Genomic DNA, 24,374 nt, shown 5'->3' with positions numbered 1-24,374 from the left:
TAATAAAGTTCTTAACCGCTCTAGCCGACTTATTAGGTAGGATCTCTGCTTCTATAAATCCTAAGAGATCGTCACGCGCCTTGAGAAGGAAATAGGGCTTCCCCCTCTGGTTAGAGGGTATAAACTAGATATCTAGGTACCATTTCGCGAAAGGAATTAGAGAAGGGTATAAATGTAAATATACCTCCTTAAATCTTTAGGCATCCTATGCCTAACATTCTAGGTAGGTATAAATCTACTCTACTATATTAGTGTATATTCCCTTCTAGTAATAATGGTTAGTAACCCTTTGGTAAGTTACTTCTCTACCCTTATAGCCTATCTTATTATAGTAGAACTAGAAGATTCTTCTTCTTTCCTCTAGGGTATCTACTATATAGTAAGGATTCTAGGTGTCATTTACAGGCTATAGGAATAGATAACCCTTGTCTATAAAGTACTTAAGCGCTTCTTTCTTGAATAGACGCCGCTACTAGTATAGTTAGATAGCTATAGGTTCTTCTAGAGTAGCTAAATACCGTACGATCGCTCTAAAGTAGTTAGAGTACCTATCTTTAAGGTTCGGGTCTATAGGCTTAGGAGGATCATTAATATAACTAGTGTAGATTTATACGTTAACCTAATCGTTAATGTCTTCCTCGTTTACTTTCTCCCTCTAGTTAGAGGGATTAGGAGGCTTCTACGAAAGGCTATTAGCTACTATATTCTTAGAACCTAGGATATATTTAACCTTAAAGTCAAATAGCCGAATCTATATAATCTACCGTATTATTAGGGCTCCTAGGATATTACTAGCTATACTATTTAGCTAATGAACTAGGACAAGAGCATCCGTTTCTACGATAAAGTAAACGCTAAAGAGATAGCGCCTAAAGCATTTTAATAGGAAAAGTAGTCCCCGAAGCTCCTGGTTAGTTAGATTATACCGTTTCTTAGCTTTAGACTAAATCCCACTTTTAAAACAGTATAGGTGCCTCTTCTTATCAAGGCCAACTTATTTAATAACCCCTCCCTAGCTAAATAGACTAGTGTCGGTCATTAGGTATATCTAACTATATCTAGGATTATTAAAAACAAGTAGTACAAGGACCGGGGCGGTAGTTATCTACTTCTAAAGTTCTTTTATAGCTTCCTATTAAGCAGGCCCCTATTCCTAATAGGCATTCTTCTTTATCAGGTCGTAAAGAGGCTATATAATGGTAGCAAAGTGTTCTATCTAGATCTAGTAATAGTTAACGATCCTAAGGAAGGTACGGATATCCTTTAAATCTAAATAGGAAGTCTATTCTGGGATTTTCGCAATTTTGGTATTATTAGGAAGACGCCCTTCGGGTATGTAGAGGTAGCTAAGCAAAACCACTTATAACTAGCACCACTAGGACTTTCTAGCTATGATAGTAGCTCTAGCAAGCTTAGCATTTAGGAGAACTATATCTACATTCTAGAGGTATTTAACTATAAACTTCTATAACCTAGGGATAACTTCTTCCCCTCTATAGTCCAACTATAGACCTTTTATATAGATATTATTAAGGTAAATATAGTAGATATCTAGAATTAGGTTCTAGAAGATCCTAGTCATCGCTCTTTAAAATTAGGCCACTAAATTCGTTCTACCTATAAGGAGAGTATATATCCTAAAGAGGCTAATAGGTATCTAGAAGGTAGTAAGGTCCCTACTCTATTCGTCTAGGCTAACTTGGTTATATCTAGAGAAGAGGTCTAAGAGGGAGATAATCTTATAACCCCTAAAGTCTTTACTAAATTCCTCTATAGCTAGTAGTATAAATATATCCTATATAGTTATAGCGTTAGCCTTCTAGGCGTCATTAATTAACCTAAGACTACTATCCTTCTTAAGCACTAGGAACTAGTTGTTCTAGTAGCTCCTATAGCTAGGCTTAATAATCCTATATTAAATTCTCTACTTTAGGAGGTCGATAACCTTTAGCATTAACGGCTTCGGGATAGGAATACTCTTTGATTGCTATACTATATAGGGAATGGTCTAGATAACCTAAGGAGGAACAATATTAGGGTAAATCTATCTATACTTAATAAAATCCTACGCTAGAGCTGCTTCCTGGTTCTATAGGATATATATAAAGAGTTTCTTCTCCTGGTTAGATAGAAAACTATCTATAGCTATAAGAATCTTCTTGAGACGCTCGTCTATTAGCCTAGTTCCAGGCTTTAGGTCTGAAAACCGTAGTATGATAAGGCTATCCTACTCCGATTCGAATTTCATTTTCTTGGTAGCTTTTTCTAGGTATCGCTCCCTCTAGTTAGGGTTACTATTAGACACTAAACAATCGCTAATAGCTATATCTATAGGATAAACTTTCCTAGCTATAGATTTTTGTATAGTAAATGTCTATACTTCTTGTAGGCCTTTCCTAATGTCTGACGTAAGTTTCCTAAGCCCTCTCTGTCTGTCTAGACGGCTAGCGTCCTCCGTTTTAGTCTCCGTCTTCTGGTATACTTATATTAAGGCGTCCTATCTAGTAAGACAAATCATTAAAATTTTAGTAAGCGTATCGATAAGAGGTAAGTAAGAAATCCTTAGTATTATATTGAAAATAGCTTCTCTGACCTGATTATTAAGAAATCTAAGTAGAATTTTACTGTCCTAAATGTTAGTAAAGGCTAGGGCAGTAGTAATAGTTATTACTAGGCCTTGAAATTTCTCCTTTAGGAGTTAATATCTTCTTTTAAATATTATATAGGCTATAACGTCTAAGATAACTAACGCCCTAATTAATTTATCCCTAATAATAATATTTACTATAACTAGATAGCTAGTATTATAGCTAAATGTTAGGCTTATATTATAGATAAATGGTATACCTAGTAAGATTTGGTAATTACTAGTATCCCTATCTGAGATAAAGAAATACTCTTAGATTGAGATTGCTCCTAAAATAATTATACTAATAGTTTCCCTAGTAAATAGCCTATTATTATAGAGGCCTCTCGAAATCATTACTATTAACTAGATAGGGAGATGATATCTCTAGGCTAGGTCGAGGGTAATTATATTATATTTAGACCTAGTATTAATAAGGGCAAGTACCTTTTTACCCCTAGGGTCCTTAAAGTTATAATATAATGTCGGTAGGGTATATATCTATATAAGTATACCTATCTAGATCCTCTAACTAGCCGAAAGCATATAAATTAGCGCTTTAAAGCTAGTTTCAATTTCCTCGGAGTCTAGCTAGTCTTTCTACCTAGCAAGGTAATCGCTCTAGAATCTATCAGTAGCTACCGCCTACTAGCTATTACTAGTGACTCCTAGAAACGCTAGAACCATAATTACAGACTCTCCCCCCTTAACACGGCTTTGTCTATCTAGATAGCTAAGATTAGTCCTAACCTCCTAGGGATACTCGTTCCTTACTAGCTTTGCTAGCGCTAGGTTATCTAGATAAGGAATAGCTAAGCCCTTATACTTAATAACCTCCTATAGACTCTTATAGTCTTATTTTAGAAAAGCGATCAGGGCGTTTCTAAATGCTAAGGAGATTCCTAGCACCTTATTAATAATAAGGGTCTTAGCTTATAGAGCTTTATTAATTAGTATTACTATATTATTAGCTATATTCTCCTGGTTTGATTTCGCTTTTTCCTTAAACTAGATAGCTTATTTCTATCCGACCAGAGAGATAATATCCCTACTTATAGGTTAACTTGCCCCCTTAGCGGTTAGTATACCCCCTTAGCTAATAGGGTCAGACTTTAACAGCCCTTCTAATGGCAGCGTTCCTAAATTCCTCTTTACCATTAGGATAGTCTTACGCTTACTCCCTTCCTTTGGTTAGATAGCGTCCTATATAGGTTCGTCCTCTATTTCTACGAAAAGCCACTTTATAGGTAGTACTCCTTAGACTATTGTCATGGCCTCCCCTTTGCTATCAGATATATCTTTACCGTTTATTTCTGACTTGATAGTACTAAATGCTTCTATCGCCGTCTAGTCAGAAGGAGATATACTCGCCAATAACTCTTTATAGTCTATAGAGAAGCTAGGGGTATCCTTCTAAGATATCATCTATTTTACCTACTAGATAAGTGTCTATCCTCCCTACTTATAATCTATCTAGAAATTGATTTCTCTAGCCTTAGTATAGTTATAAATAGACTCTAAAGAGGATTATTTAAAGTTAAAGAGGCGATTAAGAGAGGTTTTGACTACTTCTAATAGCTATAGGCCCTTTACTTGTTAAAGGAAGGTAGTATCTATAATAAGGTTTAAATTCGGATAATACTCCTAATTATATTCCTTCTAGTAAGCCTCTATAAACCTCTAGTATAGCTCCTAGCTAGGAAGGTCTAGCTAAAGAGATATATAAGCGTAGATAATATACTATTATATTCCTTAATTAGCTATAGTAGCTATATCTTCCCTAAGGATTTTAACTTTCTAACTCTTAGGGAGACTCGGATCTCTCCTCCCTAATATCTACTTGAAGCTAAGCTAGTAGATAAGTTTATTATAGATATCCTCTATAAGGATAGGATAGCTATAGGCAAAGTATATCCGGTCGTTATGGTAATAATACCTTCGAGGACTTATAGAGGTCGGACCTAGCTAGTATCTACTCTTCTTTCTTTACTAAGACTCTTAGGTAGTAGATAGGAAGGTCTAAATTTCTTTGACTTCGTTATTACTTAGGTTACCTATCTCGTTATAGGTATACCTAGCTCTATTAGAGCCCCTTCGGCTAACTTTCCCTCTATTGATCCGAAGCTTATATAGCGTATCTATAAGCCTATTAATAATCTTATTAAATGCGTTATCCCTCTAGACAGATGATACTAAAGAACTCTCCTAAGTCTAGGGAGCAATCAAGCCCTTCTTAGTAGGCAAGCTTACCTATAGCTTTACCTCTCTACCCTTTAGATCTAGTTTATAATAGATTAACCTAGCATTAACACCCTTATATAGGCATTCCTATATAAAGTTATAAAACTCCTCCTATTCTATATTATCAACCTATATATCTCCTTTCTTATAGACCCGAAGACTAGTCTAGAGAGTAAGCGGAAATCGGTCCTATACTTTCTAGACTATAGATAACTAATAGACCGCTTTCTTCTTCTTAGGCACTCTAGTAAATAAGATATTAATATACTCTAGGTAGTTATAGATAGACTTGGCCGAATCTATATACTAGGAATCTAAGAGACACTCTAACTCCTAAGTAGAAGTCTCCTATTAGGAATTATTCTACTTCTAGCGCTCCTTAATAGTAGCTTTAAACGTAGCCTAATCTTTCTTCTTTACCTCTGGCTACTAATCTAAAATCTCGTAAAGGTCGTCTATATACTACTACTCGAAATAGAAGATCTTATCTATATTATCTCCTCTAAAGATCTTATATACCTTTATAAAGCGTTCTAGGTACTTAGTAGCATTATAACTAGAGAAGAGTCTAGGTAATCCCTTATCTATAGGCAAAGGGAATATAACCTAAATGACTTTAGTAAGTCTATCTATTATAATATCTACTTGGCTACGATACTAGTCTTCTATATCGAAGGTAAAGTTTCTAGACTCTACTAACTATAGTAATTCTAAAGGTATTCTCCCTAAGGAGTTTTTAGTATATCTAGATATAAAAGGTATAAGAAGTAGTATTTTAGGTTATAATATCTACTAAACTAATAAGAAGAGAGGTTATAATAGTTACTATCCTTAATTATACCTTCCTATTTAGGTTACTTCCTTAAAGGTAATTTTACTCCTTAAATAGCTAATCTAGAAAGTCCCCTTTCTTTCTTTTAAGCCTTCTTACTATAGTTATAACCAAAGCTAGAGGTAATCTACTATCTTTAACCCTTCTAAGTACACCTAGCAAAGCCATTCCTAACCTTTCTAGTAAGAAACACTCTATAGTGCCCTAGCCCTTATAGCTAGAGATCCTAAGATAATAAGATAGATCTATACTAACCTACCAAAGAGTAGCAATATATAGGTAGAGATAGTCCCACTAGCAAAGGCTAATACTAAGGTAACTAGGGTTAGGATAGCTATAAGGCTCTCCTCTAATGTCCTTATAACTCTAGAAGCTCGTTCCTTAACTCTAAGCAGCTCTAACTATACCGATCGATCTTCCGAAATCTCTATCCCTCTAGACAGATAGCAAACTCGCCTAATCTTAACATCTTGTCGCTTCTCCTGCTACCGCTAGCGGTATTATTATATTAGGGTAAGAGTAGCCTCCTGGCCTACCACTAGATATACCGATCTCTTAGCGCCTATATTTGCCCTTCTTAGTTTCCTAACAGATTTGCCATACATGCCTCTACATATATATCCTTGCTCCTCTATCGCGAACGTTACTATCTGCTATTCTCGAGGTCTGGTAGTCTAGTTTAGACCTAGAGCTAAGCTCCTCCCCGATTAAGCCCCTAAAAATATAAACTAGTGCTAGCCTCTCCTAGTAGTAGTTATATACCCCTAAGACTAAACCTTTGTCTAGTTAGATAGGGAGGAGTATTAGCTTAAAGTGTCTAATGTATCTAGGTACTTGTAGATATAATAGATAAGTCTAACCTCCTAGATAGCGGTTATAATAGATACGGGGATAGCGATAACGATGCCCCTCTAGGTAGATATAAAAGAGTCTACCTATATAGAAAAGGATAGCTAAACTTATAAGTGAAAGAAGAATCTTATTATCGCGTAAATAATACTATAATAGTAGTCTATTGCTATTATTATTGATCTATTCTGTAAAAAAAACTGTCTCTTGTCCTTGTTGTCCCTGGCACCTTCTAGATAGGCACCCCCTATTTATATCTAGTGTATATATAACTTGTTTGGAACTGGAAAAACGAATCTGTAACCTATGCCCCTCTGGTTACACTAAGAGGTTTCTACCCTAGTCTATTATATAGTTATACTATATCTAGACGTTATATATACCTATTTAGTATTATCCTAATACCTGACTAACCTAGGACTAGACTACTTATTAGAGGTATAGTAAGTAGTAAGATATTTATTTAGGAGCTCTTGCCTATTAATCTAGTATAGAGGCAAGTAAGCGTTAGATAGTCTGACGCTTATAATCGCTAGTAACGCTTTATATATAGATGATCTAGATATATGGTATTTGTTATAGGGATATATCTTCTTCCTATTTGGCGGTCCTATTATATAGAAGGTATCGTACTAGGATACTATTATAACGTCGAGCACTAAAGTAGAACTTCTAACGCTCTCCCTTATAGTAAGAGAGGCTATAACACTTAAAAGGCTATTTATAGATATCGATCTTAAGCTTAGAGAACTCTAGAACATCTACTATGATAACTAGTAAACTATATAACTAGTAATAGCTAAGAACGAACGTATTAATACTTATCTATAGTATATAGATATCTATAATATATAGTTATACTAGGAAGTAGTAAAAGGAACATTTAAAGCTATATATCTACTAACTAGTCAGATACTAATAGATAGGCTTACGAAACGACTTAGCTAATAAGCTTTCGAGCGCTAGAGAATATACCTTAACCTTTAGGATATTAGTTATAGGCTTATATAACTAGGAGGTAGCAAATAAGTTAAATTCAAGAAAACAAACCAAGGCACGTATATAAGTACCTAAGATACTATCTAATACTCTGCCTAGTACTCCTAGATATATTAATATAACCTTCTACTACTATTAGCTATCACTAGGATCAATAGCCTTACCCTTGCCTTTATCCTTACTAGATAATAGTATAGTACCTAACATATTATTAGAAACGCTAATACAAGCTTTACAACCTTCCTTAATTTTACCTAGCTAGTAGAAGATATCGTAAATAAAGTAGACGATCTTCGTAAAGCGTATAAGTTTAGCCTTATTAACCTCGTACTCCTCTATATCATCCTTAACTTGCTCAGAGGAAACGCTAACACATTTAAGGTTATTCCAAAGAACTATATATAACTTCTTAAGATCCTATATATAACTATTAATATCTCTATCTTACCTATATATTAGGGGTAGAGGTGTCACAATATAGCTATATAAGGCGACCCGACAAGGCACACGGAACTAATCAGGAACCATAAGACCTAAGGACCAATCAGAAAGTAATCGCAGTGATTATACTTCGATCAAGGCAAGCACCCGAACAATGATCGAAGGATCATAGCAGCGATTACACGATCGGAACCTAAAGGGGGAATACCTAGGAATAAGGGAACCAGACATATATATTAGATAGCTAGTCACTCGTTCTAATAGACTCTAGAGTTTACCAACGATAGTAACTTACAATCATAGTACTCCTAACAAATATCGTACTACTATAAGAGATAACTCTATTATTATAAACCCTTTAGCTTTACCAAATCCCTTAGACAACCTATACACTTATCCTATATCACTTACCTTCGTCTAAACCCTTTTAGAAGAAGTCTAAGTTAGGTTCGTTATATATTACTATCACTCCCTTTGTTCTATTATAGTTTAGAATAGAGGTAACTTCGACCTCGATATTGATATAACTACTAGCGTTATAGCCAAATAGCTACTCGCCTAGCTTAGTTAACTCTAGTAGCAAATCTAGGAGTTAGACTAGAGAGATAAGGCTGCTTAAGCTCGAATCAAGGAACTCGAGAACGGTAAAAAGTACTCGTAGAAACTGGTTAACAAGGCCTACGCTAAAATCAAGGCGCTCGAGACTACTAAAGTAAGCCGTATTAAGATCGAACCGCCTAGCAAGTATAGAGGAACCAAGGAGGACCTTGTAGGGTTTTTAACTAACCTCTAATCCTATTTCTAGCTTAATAATAATAAGTTTCCGGATGATAAAGCCAAAGTCCTCTATATAGCTACAAGACTAGAGGGCAAGGCACTTAGATAGTTTAAACCTATATAGAACGACTATCTTACCGAGGAAGACAAGGATGACTAAGACACGTTTACGTAGGTAGTCTTTCGGTCCTACGACTGTTTCGAAGAAGAGCTTTGGAAGGTCTTTGGCGACAAAGACAAGAAGATTCATACCTAAGAAAGGCTTACTAACCTTCGATAGGCCAAGTTAGCAGCCTCCTACGCTATATAGTTTAGATAGGATATACTTAAGTCTTAGTTTAACAACGAGGCGTTAATATAACTATTTTATAACGGCTTAAAGGAAAAGGTCAAAGACGAGCTATATAAGTATAACTAGCCTAAAACTCTAGACGAATATATTATACAAGCTATCAAAATCGATAATCGGCTCTATATAAGGGAATAATAGAAATAAGGTCGAATAAACGGAACTACGATTAAGGCTAATGATAAGAAAAAGCGAGCGTATATTAGTACCTTATATAGAATATATCCTAGAGCTATAGATATAGATATAGTATAGAAGTAAGACAAGAAGAAGATAGCCAAAGACAAGTCTAACGCTACCTACTATAACTATAGAAAGAAAGGATACTATAAGTAAGAATGTCGAAGCCTAAAGAAAGATTAGAAACTAGTCCTAGGAAAGGAAACTATAGTTATTGACAAGACTAAGGACGTCGTCAAAGTAGTAACTATAAGCTACGAAGATAGGGATAGTAATATAGACAGTCTCGAACACGATAATAACGGCAAAGACGAATAGACGCCGTACTCCGAACTAGTTACTATAGACCCCGAGATAGGTATTGCCGAATAGGATATAGTAGGGGAGTATATACTACCGATTTCGATTCTCCTAGTCTTAAGGTAATAGGGTTTTATAGTCATGTAGAGGTAGGATAGATCGTGGACAATTAATATCTAAGGAGTTGACCGACCTAGACCGAATATCCTATTCCTTTAGGAACGGATCGAATAGTACTATAATAAAGTTTTCTAGCTTAATACGGAGTTATACGAATGAGATAGACGCCTAACTCGACTTGCCTAGTAGAGTAATAAGATAAGGAACGAAATAAGGGAATTCTGACGTATTATAAAAACCATCAAAGGGGAATAGCCTATAATATATAATAGACCTAATAGTTATATTAAGTACTTTGATAATTAGCAACTTAGCTATAATATATGGAACTCGGAGTACTAATTTATATATATAAACTATAGAAAAGACGAACGTACGTAGGAAAGCTACTAGAAGAAACATTCCTACCTTAGTATTAGGGTACCTATAATCTATATATAGTAGGAAGGATTTAGAAAAGAATTCCGATATATTCTAGGTAACGTTATATAACTATACCCTTGATATAAGGTATATATACAAGTGCTCTAGTTCTAGTATATAATATATAAATGCCGATACCACTTCTATAATAAATTTAAAAATAATTACTAGCTAACCCGATAGGAAAACGGGGACAGAAGTTTACGCCCTATAGAATAGGTCCATAATACGGGAAATAGAGCCGCCGAATTACTCTAGAAGATCGAAACCCGGAGTCTAGAAGGCATTATAGTAGTTCTAAGACAAGCCTGGCCTAGGTACTATAGAACAGGACGAGATATATAGGACTTATGCTAGAGTAACGATTATCTTTATTATATAGACGAAAAGAAATCGCGAATTCGGGAGCTTTAGATAAAGCTATAGCGTATACAACGGAAAGCAGAATAGACCTAATAGTAGAAAGCTATAAGCGCTTAATGGCTTGCGGAAATAAGTATAATTGACGAAGCTGCTATTAGTCGAACAATCGAAGAGGTTAATACTAACCTAGGAAACGGGTCAGGGCCCTTCAAGGGGCCTAAAAACTATTAACGCCTATATAGCAGCAAGTAGTAGCATAGTATAGGAGGAACTAGTATAAGAGACTACTATATTAAGACCTCCTAGTAGAAATATAGGAAATCGCTGTAATCTTTAGACGACGACGGCAAGACAAGCGACTATAGATAACGGTATAATAGAAGTAGTACGAAATACTTATACTAGTAGATAGTAGAGCAGAGATAAACCTAATTTCGCCGATACTTGTAAATTAGCTATAGATACCCTAGAGAATGAAATAGAAACATAGTATAGTTAAAGGGCTATTCCTGACATAATAGGTATATAGGGAGACCGAACCAATTAATATCACTATAGTAAGGAAGACTATAGTAGTCGTATTTAGCATTATAAATATAGGTAACGATAAAGATATAATACTAGGACTACTATAGTATAAAGACTACGACCTAGACATTAGTTAGAAGAATAGTAGTTACCTATAACCCCAAACGGAGTCGTACTTAACTAGCAAGATAGGGAGTATATAAGGATCGCGAATAGACGATGCTTAAAGGAAGGTATATCCTATAGATCTACTATAAGAGACGGGTAGTAGTAGATAGACTACTATAGACTCTAGAAGAAGCGGTATAACAATACCAACGTTACGACAAGAGGAACGAGCTAAACCGCCGATAGCTATTCTCTTAGTTGACAAATGTAAAGCACTGCAATTAGAGTAGTAGGTTAAGATAGGAGAAATCGCTAGTATCGCTATAGACGGAACCAAATTTGTATACTATTAGAAAACCAAGAAACGAGACAAGACTAGGGAAGTACCAAAGGAATACAAAGGATACCTAGCATTCGAACCGAAATACCTAGAAGGACTACTAGAATACGGCCTATAGGATTACGAGATTAAGCTTAAGGAAGGAGTATAATTAAAGTTCTTTAAAATTTACTTTATAAGCTAGATATAGAACGAAGAACTTAAGTGATATTTAGAGGAGAACCTTCGAAGAGGATATATCTACCTGTTGACATCGCTAGTAGGTTACCTAATCCTGTTTATACCTAAGAAAGACGGAAAGCTATAGTTATATATTGACTATCGGTAACTTAACAAATAGACTATAAAGAATTGATACCCGTTACTACTAATCTTATAGCTCTAAGATTAGTTAGTAGGAGCTTAATATTTTACGTATCTTAACTTACTATCGGCCTATAACTATATATAGATTAAAGAAGGCGATAAGTAGAAAATAGCCTTTAGGATACCTTATAGCTACTATAAGTACCTTGTTATACCATTTAGACTTACAAATATACTAGTAACGTTCTAAGCCCTAATTGATTAAGCTATCCAACCCTTTCTTAATAAATTTATAGTATATTATCTTAACGATATACTTATCTTCTCTAAGACGATAGACAAATATCGAAAACACGTAAGAGTAGTACTAGATACATTATACGTATACAAGCTATTAGTTAATAAGGAAAAGAGCGAATTCCATGTTAGGAAGACAGTATTTTTAGGATATAAGATATCCCTAAGATAAATTCGGATGGAACCCTTAAAGGTTAAAGCTATCAAAGATTAGCTATAACCGACGTCTATCACGGAAGTACGAAGTTTTATCGGGTTTACAAACTTCTACTAGATATTTATTAGGAACTTTAGAGCGATTATATAACTATTATACAAGCTTACTAAGAAGAACGCTAAGTTCTAATAGGAAGAGCGATACAAGCAAGCATTTACGTAGATTTGTAATACCATCACCAAGGATCTAATACTAGTACTACTAGACCCTAAAAAGCTATTCAAGGTAGAAACGGACGCTTCAGACTACGCCATCGGAGGACAGTTAGGATAACGAGATAAGCAAGGGAAGCTATATCCTATAGCCTTCTTTTTAAAGAAGCTTGATAGACTATATCTTAACTATCTAATCCATAATAAGGAACTACTTACGATTATCAAAGCTTTTAAGGAGTAGCGATTATACCTTAGTAGTACGATCGAACTAATATAAGTATATATAGATTATAAGAATTTATAGTACTTTATAACGATAAAGGAGCTTAATGGACGACAAATATAATAGGTAGAATTCCTTGTAGAATTTAACTTCGAGATCCGCTATAAGAAAGGCAAAGAGAACGTACGAGCGGATGCTTTAAGCCAACGAACAGATTATATAGAAGGATGAACGGAAATAATGCTACCGTTATTTAAGGAACGAATAGATAGAACGCTATATCACGAAACGTAGACACCTATAGAAGATAATCTACTCGACTCGTTCCTAGAATACTATGTAATCTTTTGAGAAGAAAGGATTAACAAGGTATAGTATTAAGTAGCACCTGGACCAATGGTACCTAACGGAGTAGAAGAAAAAGATAGGAAACTCTAGTACCGAGGTAAAGCGTATATCTACGATAAAGACTAATAGCTACAAATAATTCGAGAACTTTACAAGTTAAAACTTAGAGGATATAAAGGGGTTATAAAGACTATTATATAAGTTAAGAAATACTATGACTTTCTATAAATAATGGTACAAGTCAAGGAAGTTATATAGAGCTATAATATCTATAATCGAAGTAAGACGGTATGATATAAGCTATATAGGCTACTTTAGCTACTGCTAATAGCTAACAAACTATAGAGTTTAGTTACGATAGACTTTATTACAAAGCTACTAGAATCTAAGGATATAGCTATAGGAGTAATCTATAATAGTATTCTTATTATAGTAGATCGCCTAACTAAATAGGCATACTTCTTTTCCTATAAGGAGTCCTAGATAGCTAAATAGCTAGTAGATATAATCTATCGGCAAGTTATATTAATATATACTTAGCTATAAGAATAGATTACCAATAGAGATACTAAGTTTGTATCAAAGTTCTAGCAAGCATTAATATAACGATTAGACGTTAATAGTAAGCTATCAACGGCATATTACCTATAAACCGACAGATAAACAGAGCAACTAAACTAGGTTATCAAGCAGTACCTCCGCTCTTACGTTAACTACTAACAAGATAACTAGGTCATACTACTACTAATAGTATAACTCGCCTATAATATAACACCAATAGAAATAACTAAAGTCATACCATTCTTTATAAACTATAGATACAAAGTAGACCTTAGGCAAGGACTAGAGGTTATAGTACTAAGAGCAATAGTCAAAGTAGAATAGATATATATACTATACAAAAAGCTTAAAAAGGAACTCAAGTTTATCAGAACCAGAATAAAGAACTACTATAATAAATATAGGCTCAAGGGACCTTACCTAGAGAGGGGAGATAAAGTCTACCTAATTATACGAAACTTACGAACCAAGCAACCAAGTACAAAGCTAGACTTTAAGAAGGTTAGACCCTTCGTTATCAAAGAACGAATCTCGATATCTAACTATTGACTATTATTACCATCATCTATATAACTATAGATAGATATTTTTTATATTTCACTTTTAGAACTAGCGCCAGAGAATGCTAAAATCGCTATAAATATCGAAGTAAAAGACAAAGAGGAAAAATAGGATATTAAAGAAATTCTAGATTTATATATTATTAATAGGGAACTATAGTATCTAGTTAAATAGCTTAATTTTAGACTAGAAGACAACTTATAGGAACTAGTTAAAAACCTAAATTACCCTAAGAAACTTCAATAGTTCTATTAGAGGAACCCTAACCGACCGAAAGCGACAGACCTAAAACCAACCCGAAATCGGCTAGTAAGGACAGATCTAAAGGAACTTTAGGATATATAGAATCCTAAAGCTATCCGAAATCGGTAGATAAGCGAGATAAGGTTAAAGAAGACGTAATAATCCCAGAAGCCTCTACTACTACCACCGCTTTAGCCTCCTTACATTCTACTTACTCTAACTCCTCTATACTATTAATACCCTAAGTAATAGCCTTTATTATCTTTTTAAACTACATTTATTTCTATTTCCGAAGATAAAGGACCTACTCCTTAGTAGTTATAAGCTTATCTTTAAGTTTTTAATACTAAGCTATAATAGACTAAAGCTAAGTAGGAGAAACGCTAAGAACATTATAATTTAAATGCTTATTATAAATATACTCTATATATCAAGAAGAATCGCTTTTCGAAACCTCGTATAAACTAAGGCCTTTAGACTTATATAACATATAAAGATATATTATTAAAAGATTATCTAAGGAAAGAATCGTAGCTAGAAGATAGTTAATACAAAGAGTCAATATAATAGGCTTAGACTTTAACTTCTTTCTTATACAATTAATTATCTTAATAATATCATAAAAGAAGAAAGGAAGGGGACTAAGGAACATGACTATATATAAGCAAGGGGGGGTATTAGCATTATTTAAAACAGACCTAAGTCTTTCGAGGATAAAAGACCTAGGGGAGGGGCATCGTATCACGATATAGCCGTATAAGGCGACCCGATAAGGTATATAGAACCAATTAGGAACTACAAGACCTAAGGACTAATTAGAAAGTGATTATAGTGATCGTACTTTGATTAAGGCGAGCACCTAAACAATGATCGAAGGATCGTAGTAGCGATCATACGATCAGAACCTAAGGGGGGAACACCTAGGAATAAGGGAACTAGATACGTATATTAGATAGCTAGTTACTTGTTCTAGTAGACTCTAGAGTTTACTAGTGATAGTAACTTATAATTATAGTACTCCTAATAAGTATCGTACTACTATAAAAGATAACTCTGTTATTATAAACCCTTTGGCTTTACCGAATCCCTTAGACGACCTATATACTTGTCCTGTATTACTTACCTTTGTCTGAACCCTTTTAGAAGAAGTCTAAGTTAGGTTTGTTATAAGAGGATAGGATCTAGGGACTTATAGAAGCCTTAGCTCTATCTAGTAAAGCCTTTGTTAAATTCTTTACTAACCTAATATAAGAAGTAGGACTACTATTATAGTTAATATAAATATTACAAGAGCTATTAGATATATAGGCAATTAATATATATATCCTTATACTTATAGTAACTATAAGTATAATAGTAGTAATAGGAGCTAATACTAGAATAATTATAATATTTACTAAAGGAATATCTTACTAGAGCCGACTATATATATTTTTTATAGGGCACCTTACAAAGCTTGTTAGCTTTAATATTACTATATTTAGTTAACTCGAATAATCTTAACGTGACTAGTAAAGCGCTTAGAAATTATAATAGAACCGCTATCAAATTAACTAAAAGAAACCAAACCACGCAAAGTCGCTTAAAACCACTAGATTTGCTAGAATTGCTAAAATACCACGAAATTAGCAATAGAATAAGCACTTATAGGGTAGACCCTTTAGTATGCTTACGCTTCCTAGGTATAATAGGAGCAGGAGCTAGCCCGGTAGCAGCTATAGTTAAGCTCGAAGGAGCTATATTATTTACAATAGGTATAGATGATAAGTTATCTATAGATATAAGTATAGAAGGCATTATTTTATTATTATTACAATTAAAGCTAATAATACTATCACTACTATAGTTACAATAGCTATATTTAAACTACAGCTTTAAAGGAATCGCTCTACTATACTCGACTCTTTCAGACTTCCAAATACAGAAGGCAGGCCCCCTAAAGGAGCTATCGAGGTAAGAGCGACAAAGGACATAACACCAGGAACAGTATCACCACAAAGCGTAGTTAAACGACTACTACGTTTAACTAGGGGGTGTATCAGAAGCTGTAGAGCTTCTAAGAGTATTAGCCACATACGTGCCACAGCGTATGAGGCGTCGTCGCCAACGCATTGGCCAGTTCCTTTGTCTATAAATACCACTCTTTTTGTCTCCTTTGTAGATAGTTTCAACAAGGCACTCTTTTCCTTCGTACAGCCACCCACTGTAGACTGCTTTCAACGCTCCCGGAAGCTCATCACTGCGTTTGGCAATCATCAATGTGTCAGTAGCTGGAATTGGATGCTGCGCTGGTGACGACCTGTCACGCGAAAGGGCTGTAAGAAGATAAGACTCATACAGGAGTACTCGGGAAGAACGTCAAAACCAACTGATCGTTGGTGGCTGAGCCTAGGTCTAGTATATTACCAGGTAAACCGAGATTCCCCATGGTCCTGTGGGACGGGGTAGCGAACGGAATGCGAGCAAAAGTATTCCGTATATAGGTAGGGTATTCAACTCGACGGTATAGCTCGAAAGTTTGAAATCAGCGACGCCATTCCTTGTACCACTAAATAATTAACCCAGAAGCTGAAGTTCTGCCTAAGACGACCCCTATTAAATACTCCGCCCACCGTGAACCTCATCGGTATTTAACGACCTCACCCAAGCAAGCTCAACCGGCACAAATCAAAAGATCACGCCCGATAATTAGGTATATCCCACAGACAGACAAGACTCAGAGGGTGAAGAATCGCTCATTCATTCACCTCTCCCCCGCTGCCTCACAAACAACTCTACGACCGCCCTCCTCCTCGCCTCCCCTAACTTTCGCTCCGCCGACGTGCCGCCGGCCGAACCCCTACAAACGATTTCGCCGAGAACTTCAGCCACCCGTCTCTCTCTTACCCGTCGCTTCTCCAGTGCCGCCAACGCCGCCGCCAGGGGTGTACCTCCTCCTCCTGCTGCTGCTTCAGCTGCACCTACACCACCCGCCTTGCGCACGAAACCGAACGATCTCCTTCCGACCCCGCCCAGGACCCCGCCGAGCGCCGCGCCCGCGCCACCCTTCGGCAGGGACGCCTCGGCGCTCTTGAGGACGGCCAAGTCGGCCTTCGACAGGGGAGAGAGCTCCGACACCACCCTGGCGAGGGTGGTGGTCAGGAAGACGAAGCAGATGTTGTGGTGGGGCGCGGACTGGAGGATGTCGAGGACCGTGGTGCGGTCGTTCTCGAGCGTTGCCTCGTCCGCGGGCGGGCTGGCCGGGTTGGCGAGCGAGGGGATGGAAGGGGCGGCCTGGTCGATCCGGTTCCAGAGCGGGGTGGGAACGACGCCGTCGGTGAGGCTGCGCAGGAAGAGGACGAGCGTCTGTGCGAGGGACTCGAGCCGGTGGAGGGCGGGCGTCTCCGGGGCGAAGACGGCGGGAAGGGGTTGGTCTTGGTCGAGGGCGTCGAGGAGAGAGATGATGTGGGAAGTGCGGGTGTCGATATCTGTCGACTTGCAAGCAGCCTCGTCGAAGGGCCAGCCGGGGTCTGACGGGACGCTGCAATCGTCGAGCATCTGAGCGTCGGCTAGGGCGCGCTGGGTCGTGGTTTCAATGGCTTCGGTCAGTCGGAAGAGCTCTTTGGGAGCCGGGCGGTGAACTGGGAGATCGTATGGGATCGCGCCTGTCCTTCCCCCCTTTTGTTCCGAGAGTGAGAGGGCGAATGCCCGTATGCCCCCGTCGGGAACTCGGATAAGCTCATCGACAGAGCGTCCTATGCATGTTGGAGCCCAGGATGCGCGGACGGGGATGAAATGGTCTCTACCGTCTGTGACGCGGAGGACTAGAACGTCTTCCAGGGTCGGTTGCCCCTCGTTGAGCATCCGGGAATGTGCAATATCCGTGACCTGGGCTTCGAGCACAGCATTGAGCGTCTCGCCAGGTTCGAGCGTCACCTCCTTCCCCAAGTCCACGGATTCGGTGTCATCATCAGCAACCTCGGAGCGCACAAAGCACGTCGTTAACCATTGTACTTCCGCTGACTCGTCATTCCCTGAATCGTCGATTGCCGGCTTCTCGACGAACGATAGCTTTGCAGACACGCTGCTCGTATTCGCTAACGTGAGTGAGAAAGTGTACTTTTTCAGAAACACGACTTCCCCAAAATCAACGTGCGTAGGGGAGTCAGAGCCGCCGCGTCGGGATCCACCTCGGGGATCATGATGGTCAGCCACGATGGTGACTCCCGGACGCCCCTCGTTCTCTGCCCGATCCAGCGCTCGCGCCACTTCCGCGTGCACCTTGGATTTTAGTTCCGGCACGACAGCGTCGTAGTAGAGCGTGAAGATGGTGCTGACAGGCTTGTGATCCGATGATGTTATTCGTTGGTGAGAGGTGTAGAGCTCCAAGCGTATCCTGTCGTCCTCGGTTGGATCCGGAGATTGATCACGGCCGCCATCTTCGGCGTCGTCATATTCGTCGCATCCTAGGTCCTTTGCACTATTCGTTTGCTCCTCGCCGTCGTTTTCAGGATCGTACGAAAAGAGCACGTCGTCATCGACCGCCTCTTCGATGCCCCGCGCCTTCATCTCCTCGTCTTTTTTGCGCGCCTCCTCCTCTTCTTTGGCCTTACGCTTGTACTGTTCGATGTCATTGCGTGTGCGGTACAAGATACGGTCGCACCAGCTCGGCGGCCGGCGCTTTTCACTGGAGTCGAAGAGCGCAACTGTGCCCACATCGTACTTGTAGGTAGGCAGAAAGGTGATTGGCCCTTCGCGCCAGCCTTCGTGGAAGATCTTGCGTTCTTTGATAAGTCGCTTCAGCTGGTCATGGGGAAGGAGAGAGCTGAGCGTGGCTTGGAGGGACGCGGGATCCTCCTGCGGGTCCTGCGGGAAGTCGTCTGGGTCCGGAAGGTTGATCGAGTCATCGTCGGTTCCTTTGGCATCAACAACCCTGTCGTCGGACCGGTCTTGGGGTTCTCGGTTGGGATCTCTGTCCGTGACTTCGTCAGTGCTATCAGACGAGCGGTGGACCACGATGGGTTCACCCTCAAGCGAGCTCTCCCGGCGCAGCTCCCTCTTGGACAGGTCGTATTCTCCTTGAGTATGGAGCATCAGGAGCCGCCGGATGTCGTCACCCGGAAGCCGGTCGAGGCGGAAGTTGAGATCACCGAACCAGAACGCAAAGTCCTCATCCCCAATCTTGGTCTTTTCATCCTCGGAGACGCCAGAAATGACGATAGGTTCGAAACGGGCCTGGTTCATGATCTGTTGGGCCTGGCTTACCCGACGCTCGAGATAATAGTCCTCAACGCCGCTCGCCAGGTGCGAGTTCACGAACAACAGCTGGGTGACTTCTCCCAACACTATGCGGGTGCACACAGCCCCCTTGTTCCCCAAATATCCCAGGGCACCAGTGCCGACAGAGCTCGTGCTGACATTGCTTATTGTCGGCGCGATCTCTGGGGAGGCGTAAGCCAGCAACAGGAGTCCGGCCAACTGCTCAGCGACAACGAGCTGGTAGTCTGGTGGTAAAGCCGCTTCCAGAGCCGCCTTCCACTTCCCCATCATCGAATCGTCCGCGGCGTAGATCCAGGACATGTACTGGCTCGGAGCCGCGAGGTCATTAACCTCTTGGAGGCCAAGAACATAGAGGCCGATTTTGCCACGTTCTGCAAGCTCAATCGGGATCTCGCCGCGGGAAGGACCATCGAAGCCTCTCCTTCCTGCCGGTCCACCATCGTCCGGCGGCTTTGACGATCCGAGTGAGGGGTCCAGACCTTCCCCATCGATAAACCACCTTGCGAGGTCCTTATCCGTGCCGGGACATGCAGCAACGTTCCAAGTGCCGACCTTTATTCGCATGCGATGCGGACGCACATACTCTGAGCGGCGGGCATGTGTAGTCTTGTGAAGCGAGTACGGATTGGCAGAAGACAGATCGACGACGGCATCAGCGTTTGTCGAGCCCGTCGGGGTTCCCGATGAACCCATGACGACATCAGCGACGGGTTCGCCGAGCTGGGCGACGATGAGTCTCGAAACTGAGTATGCCTGTGGCGGCTAATGCGGCGGGCGCGTTTTGGGTTGGCAGGGTTGGGCGCGCTCTCTGTCGTAACAGACGGCGCGGCAGCTCCGCAACGATCGATCGAGGCATTCGGCGAGGTTAGAGGTTGATTCGAGCATCCGCGGGCAGAAGAAGTCTGGGTTGAGGAGCCGGGGGGGGGGAATGCGCGAGGTTTATAAGGCATAAAGTGGCCACATGACAGCTAATCCAATTGCCGACGACTGTGGCTGGCAGGGGCAGCCTGTTGCAAACCGATTGAGCGAAGTGCGATACGCGATGGCGGATGGGTAGGCCGATGCCGTCAGCGGGCCGGAGCACGCGCGTGGGGAATGTGGGGCTCCGCCGTTCTTGAAACACCGACTCTCCGTCACCCGTGCGCGGTCAGCTTTGTAGTGTTTGCCATCCGTACTGTAACGTTATATACATACCTGCTGAGAACTTGGGCACCTTCGCACCGATTTCGTTCATAGCATGCTGTGTCAATTGCCAGCGCAAGGCAACAGTTGTCAACCACAGCTCTTTCACTTTCCTTTCTGGCGCATTACTCAACACTACCTCTGATGTGTTAACCCTTGTCAGCCTAAGAAATGTTATTATATATTACCTTTTTCTCAGCAATCCTTGGCCGTCGCGTTCACCACCTAATAAGCAACGAGACACAAGGGCAGAAAGGTCTAATTCCCTCTAACGGCGGTAAAAAATAATAATAAAGTTCTTTGTGCGCGGTGCACGTATTACTCACACTACAAGTGTGACGTTAGACATCTTGTTGTAAGGAGCAACAAAAGAGTGAACCACTATGCGACATGTTTAATAAACACCGTATTAATTATAGCATAGGTAAAATCACTATCGGTTAGAGGAGATGGCTAGGAAGGCTTAAATCGTATTGAAACTGGCGAACCCCGCCGATGGTGTCGGGGCAGATGGTCCCTCGCGATCCTCGATGTGATGATGGACTCGCGTATGGCAGAGATATTGGTTGTCTGACGCAGGGCACGATGAATTGTATCCACACCGGGCGGTTCTGTTTGGGGTTCTTTTGAGTGCTGTGGAGATGGGGTGAGCGGATAGTTATTTGATAAGACGACAAAAGTGCTCTCGTGTCCGGTATTATCAATTGACGGAAGAATAAGAATGGTCTGACCTCCGAGTGTTAAGTTGAGAGCAGCCCGTCAATAGCAGACGCGAGCGAAGCAACAAACTGCAAGGCTGCAGAGCCAGACAAGGGCGTATACTTAGATAGCTCCCAAGTGTCATTACAGAGGGTGTTTAAGTGTTGTATGTATTTATCATATTCGCTCTTGTTTCGCCATCTGTCGCCGTCGCACAAACTCATAGCAAATGGCTAATAGCCCCTGAAATCGATCATTCCATTGCCCAAGGTCTAAGAGGCGCCAAGTATTAGGTGATCATTCCAATCACCACCAATTGATAGGAGAGAAGCCTTCGAAGAGCATGAAAATGACACGTCATAATTTTCGTCGTCATCAATAAAAAAGGCCAATAAAAAAGGCATTTTTGAGATAATTATTTGCGAGCGGAGGTGCAAGAGAAGAAGCAAATGCTAATTAGAGGTTAGAAAGAGCCGAAGCTGGAAAGCAGGAATCTGGTCCTTTCTACCATCTTTTCCCTTTTTACCTAATTATTGCGCGAGATCAATGCCTGACCTTATTTTGAGGGGAAGGGAGGGAAGAGGCCCGAGCGATATGAAAATATAGGAGAATAGCTTGGTGCGCGTGTGGTAGAAAGAGAAGGAGAAGGCGCCCCATCGCGAGCAGGATTCTTATTCGTTATCCAAGTTTAGACGACAGTAACCGGGTATCTGGGCCCTCTTGATGGTGACGGTGGATGGTCGTTGCCGGCCATGCGGGACCACATTCTCCGTCTTGGGTATCAGGCAGCAGACCTTCTGAGTGGGAGGTTGCCAGTTCGAGGCAACCAAAAAAACTACAGAGAAGGTCAGCCCAGACACTGCAGATGACAGCCCAGATTCTTGGCTCTACCAGTCTAGGGATTTTCGGTAGGGCGACCGGCCGCCTTCTGCTACAATGCCCCGGGCCCCGGACCATAAGCCTCCGCCAACCAGGCAAAGGCTGTTTTGGGAGTCGGCAACCCCTGCAGGGTCTGGACTCGATGCCGAGATGTTGCATCGCGCCCTCAGTCAACCCGGCTTCTCGCTCTTCGAGCCCGCCTTGGCCATTGACTTGCCACCGAAATCGTCTTCACGAAGAGTTCCGGCCCAACATGCGCTCTAGATCGGGGCAGGACAGGCGGAAAGCAATGCCGGAGCGCGAAGGGAGAAAGGGGGGGTTACCCTATGTTGAGAAGCAAATAATTAACGGCAAATCCGGAGTAGCAGCAGACCACACAAGATTAGCATGCTCTCATACACACATATACATATGTATATATAACTCTAGAGATATCAGCAGCCGTGTCGGTCACTCGTCCTTTGCTTCCACCCTCAGCAGGACAGCATCCTCTGGTTCGTTATTACTTCCGTCTGACATCCAAGGTGCCCCCGCTGCCATAAACAACCAGTATTATTATTTTTTCCTTTTCTTGCCCGCCATGAAGGTTCTCGCGCCCCTGATTCTGGCCGGTGCCGCCAGCGCCCACACCATCTTCTCGTCCCTCGAGGTGGGCGGCGTCAACCAGGGCATCGGGCAGGGTGTCCGCGTGCCGTCGTACAACGGTCCGATCGAGGACGTGACGTCCAACTCGATCGCCTGCAATGGGCCCCCCAACCCGACGACGCCGACCAACAAGGTCATCACGGTCCGGGCCGGCGAGACGGTGACGGCCATCTGGCGGTACATGCTGAGCACCACCGGCTCGGCCCCCAACGACGTCATGGACAGCAGCCACAAGGGCCCGACCATGGCCTACCTCAAGAGGGTCGACAACGCCACCACCGACTCGGGCGTCGGCGGCGGCTGGTTCAAGATCCAGGAGGACGGCCTTACCAACGGCGTCTGGGGCACCGAGCGCGTCATCAACGGCCAGGGCCGCCACAACATCAAGATCCCCGAGTGCATCGCCCCCGGCCAGTACCTCCTCCGCGCCGAGATGCTTGCCCTGCACGGAGCTTCCAACTACCCCGGCGCCCAGTTCTACATGGAGTGCGCCCAGCTCAACAGTACGTTTGTCCAGAGAAAAAAAAAAAAGAAAAAGAAAACAAAGAAAAAAATAAGCGGCGGGGCAGATGGGATGGCTAACATTGATACTTCTTGTTCTCCAGTCGTCGGCGGCACCGGCAGCAAGACGCCGTCCACCGTCAGCTTCCCGGGCGCTTACAAGGTACATACGTTGTTTAATATATGTTGCTGTTTCCCGAATTAATTACCGCCCCTGTGTAATGATTAATTACAACATTACTAACGCGGTCGTGATCGACAGGGTACCGACCCCGGAGTCACGATCAACATCTACTGGCCCCCCGTCACCAGCTACCAGATTCCCGGCCCCAGCGTCTTCACCTGCTAAAGCGTCTGTGGCCCATGGATGGCCGTTGGGTAGACGTGTTCTTGGCTCATCATCGTGGTATCTCTCTTGCCTACGGTACTTCCTGTTTGTTGTACTGTACATACGCGAGAATCTCAACAATCTTCCTTCTTGTGGACCATCTTGGTCACCTCGCCAACCCACCCGAAGCCGCATGGTCGGACTCTTTGTGACACATGGTTAGTGACCAAGGGCTTTTTGCTTTCGAACTTGGTCTCATTGTTTGGGTTAACCACGATCATCATGAACTCGAAACTGCCGAGTCGGACAATGCCATTGTCGAGTCTGTCACAACAAAGCGCCGAAGCATCGCTGGTCTTGCATCAACACATGCTCTTTTCCTTCTTTGACCCAGCAAGTCCGAGCCCGCACAGGGTACAAATAGCCAGCTCAAATGATCGCCTCCCGCTCCCAAGCCAACATGATGACCAGATCGTATTAATCCCAAGATTAGC

General features: G+C 41.2%; 2 protein-coding genes across 2 annotated transcripts; one reads left to right on the top strand and one right to left on the bottom strand.

Moving 5' to 3' along the window:
* Positions 1-16,884: 16,884 nt before the first annotated feature.
* Positions 16,885-20,476, bottom strand: P884DRAFT_262810 (Endonuclease/exonuclease/phosphatase). Its single transcript, XM_069441694.1, has one exon. The coding sequence runs from the start codon at positions 20,337-20,339 to the stop codon at positions 17,127-17,129; it is 3,213 nt and encodes a 1,070-aa protein (XP_069295414.1). The 5' UTR covers positions 20,340-20,476; the 3' UTR covers positions 16,885-17,126.
* Positions 20,477-22,841: 2,365 nt separating this feature from the next.
* On the top strand, positions 22,842-24,168 carry P884DRAFT_293908 (glycoside hydrolase family 61 protein). The gene is made up of 3 exons (XM_069444246.1): positions 22,842-23,554; positions 23,657-23,715; positions 23,815-24,168. Exons 1-3 carry the CDS (start codon positions 22,987-22,989, stop codon positions 23,899-23,901), a joined length of 714 nt encoding a protein of 237 aa, XP_069295413.1. The 5' UTR covers positions 22,842-22,986; the 3' UTR covers positions 23,902-24,168.
* The last annotated feature ends 206 nt before the right edge of the window (positions 24,169-24,374 follow it).

Source organism: Thermothelomyces heterothallicus, assembly GCF_042370625.1.
Source record: "Thermothelomyces heterothallicus CBS 202.75 unplaced genomic scaffold P884_scaffold_22, whole genome shotgun sequence".
Taxonomy (NCBI): Eukaryota; Fungi; Ascomycota; class Sordariomycetes; order Sordariales; family Chaetomiaceae; genus Thermothelomyces; species Thermothelomyces heterothallicus.
The sequence above is the reverse complement of the archived record's forward strand: the minus strand, read 5'-3'. Positions and strand labels throughout refer to the sequence as shown.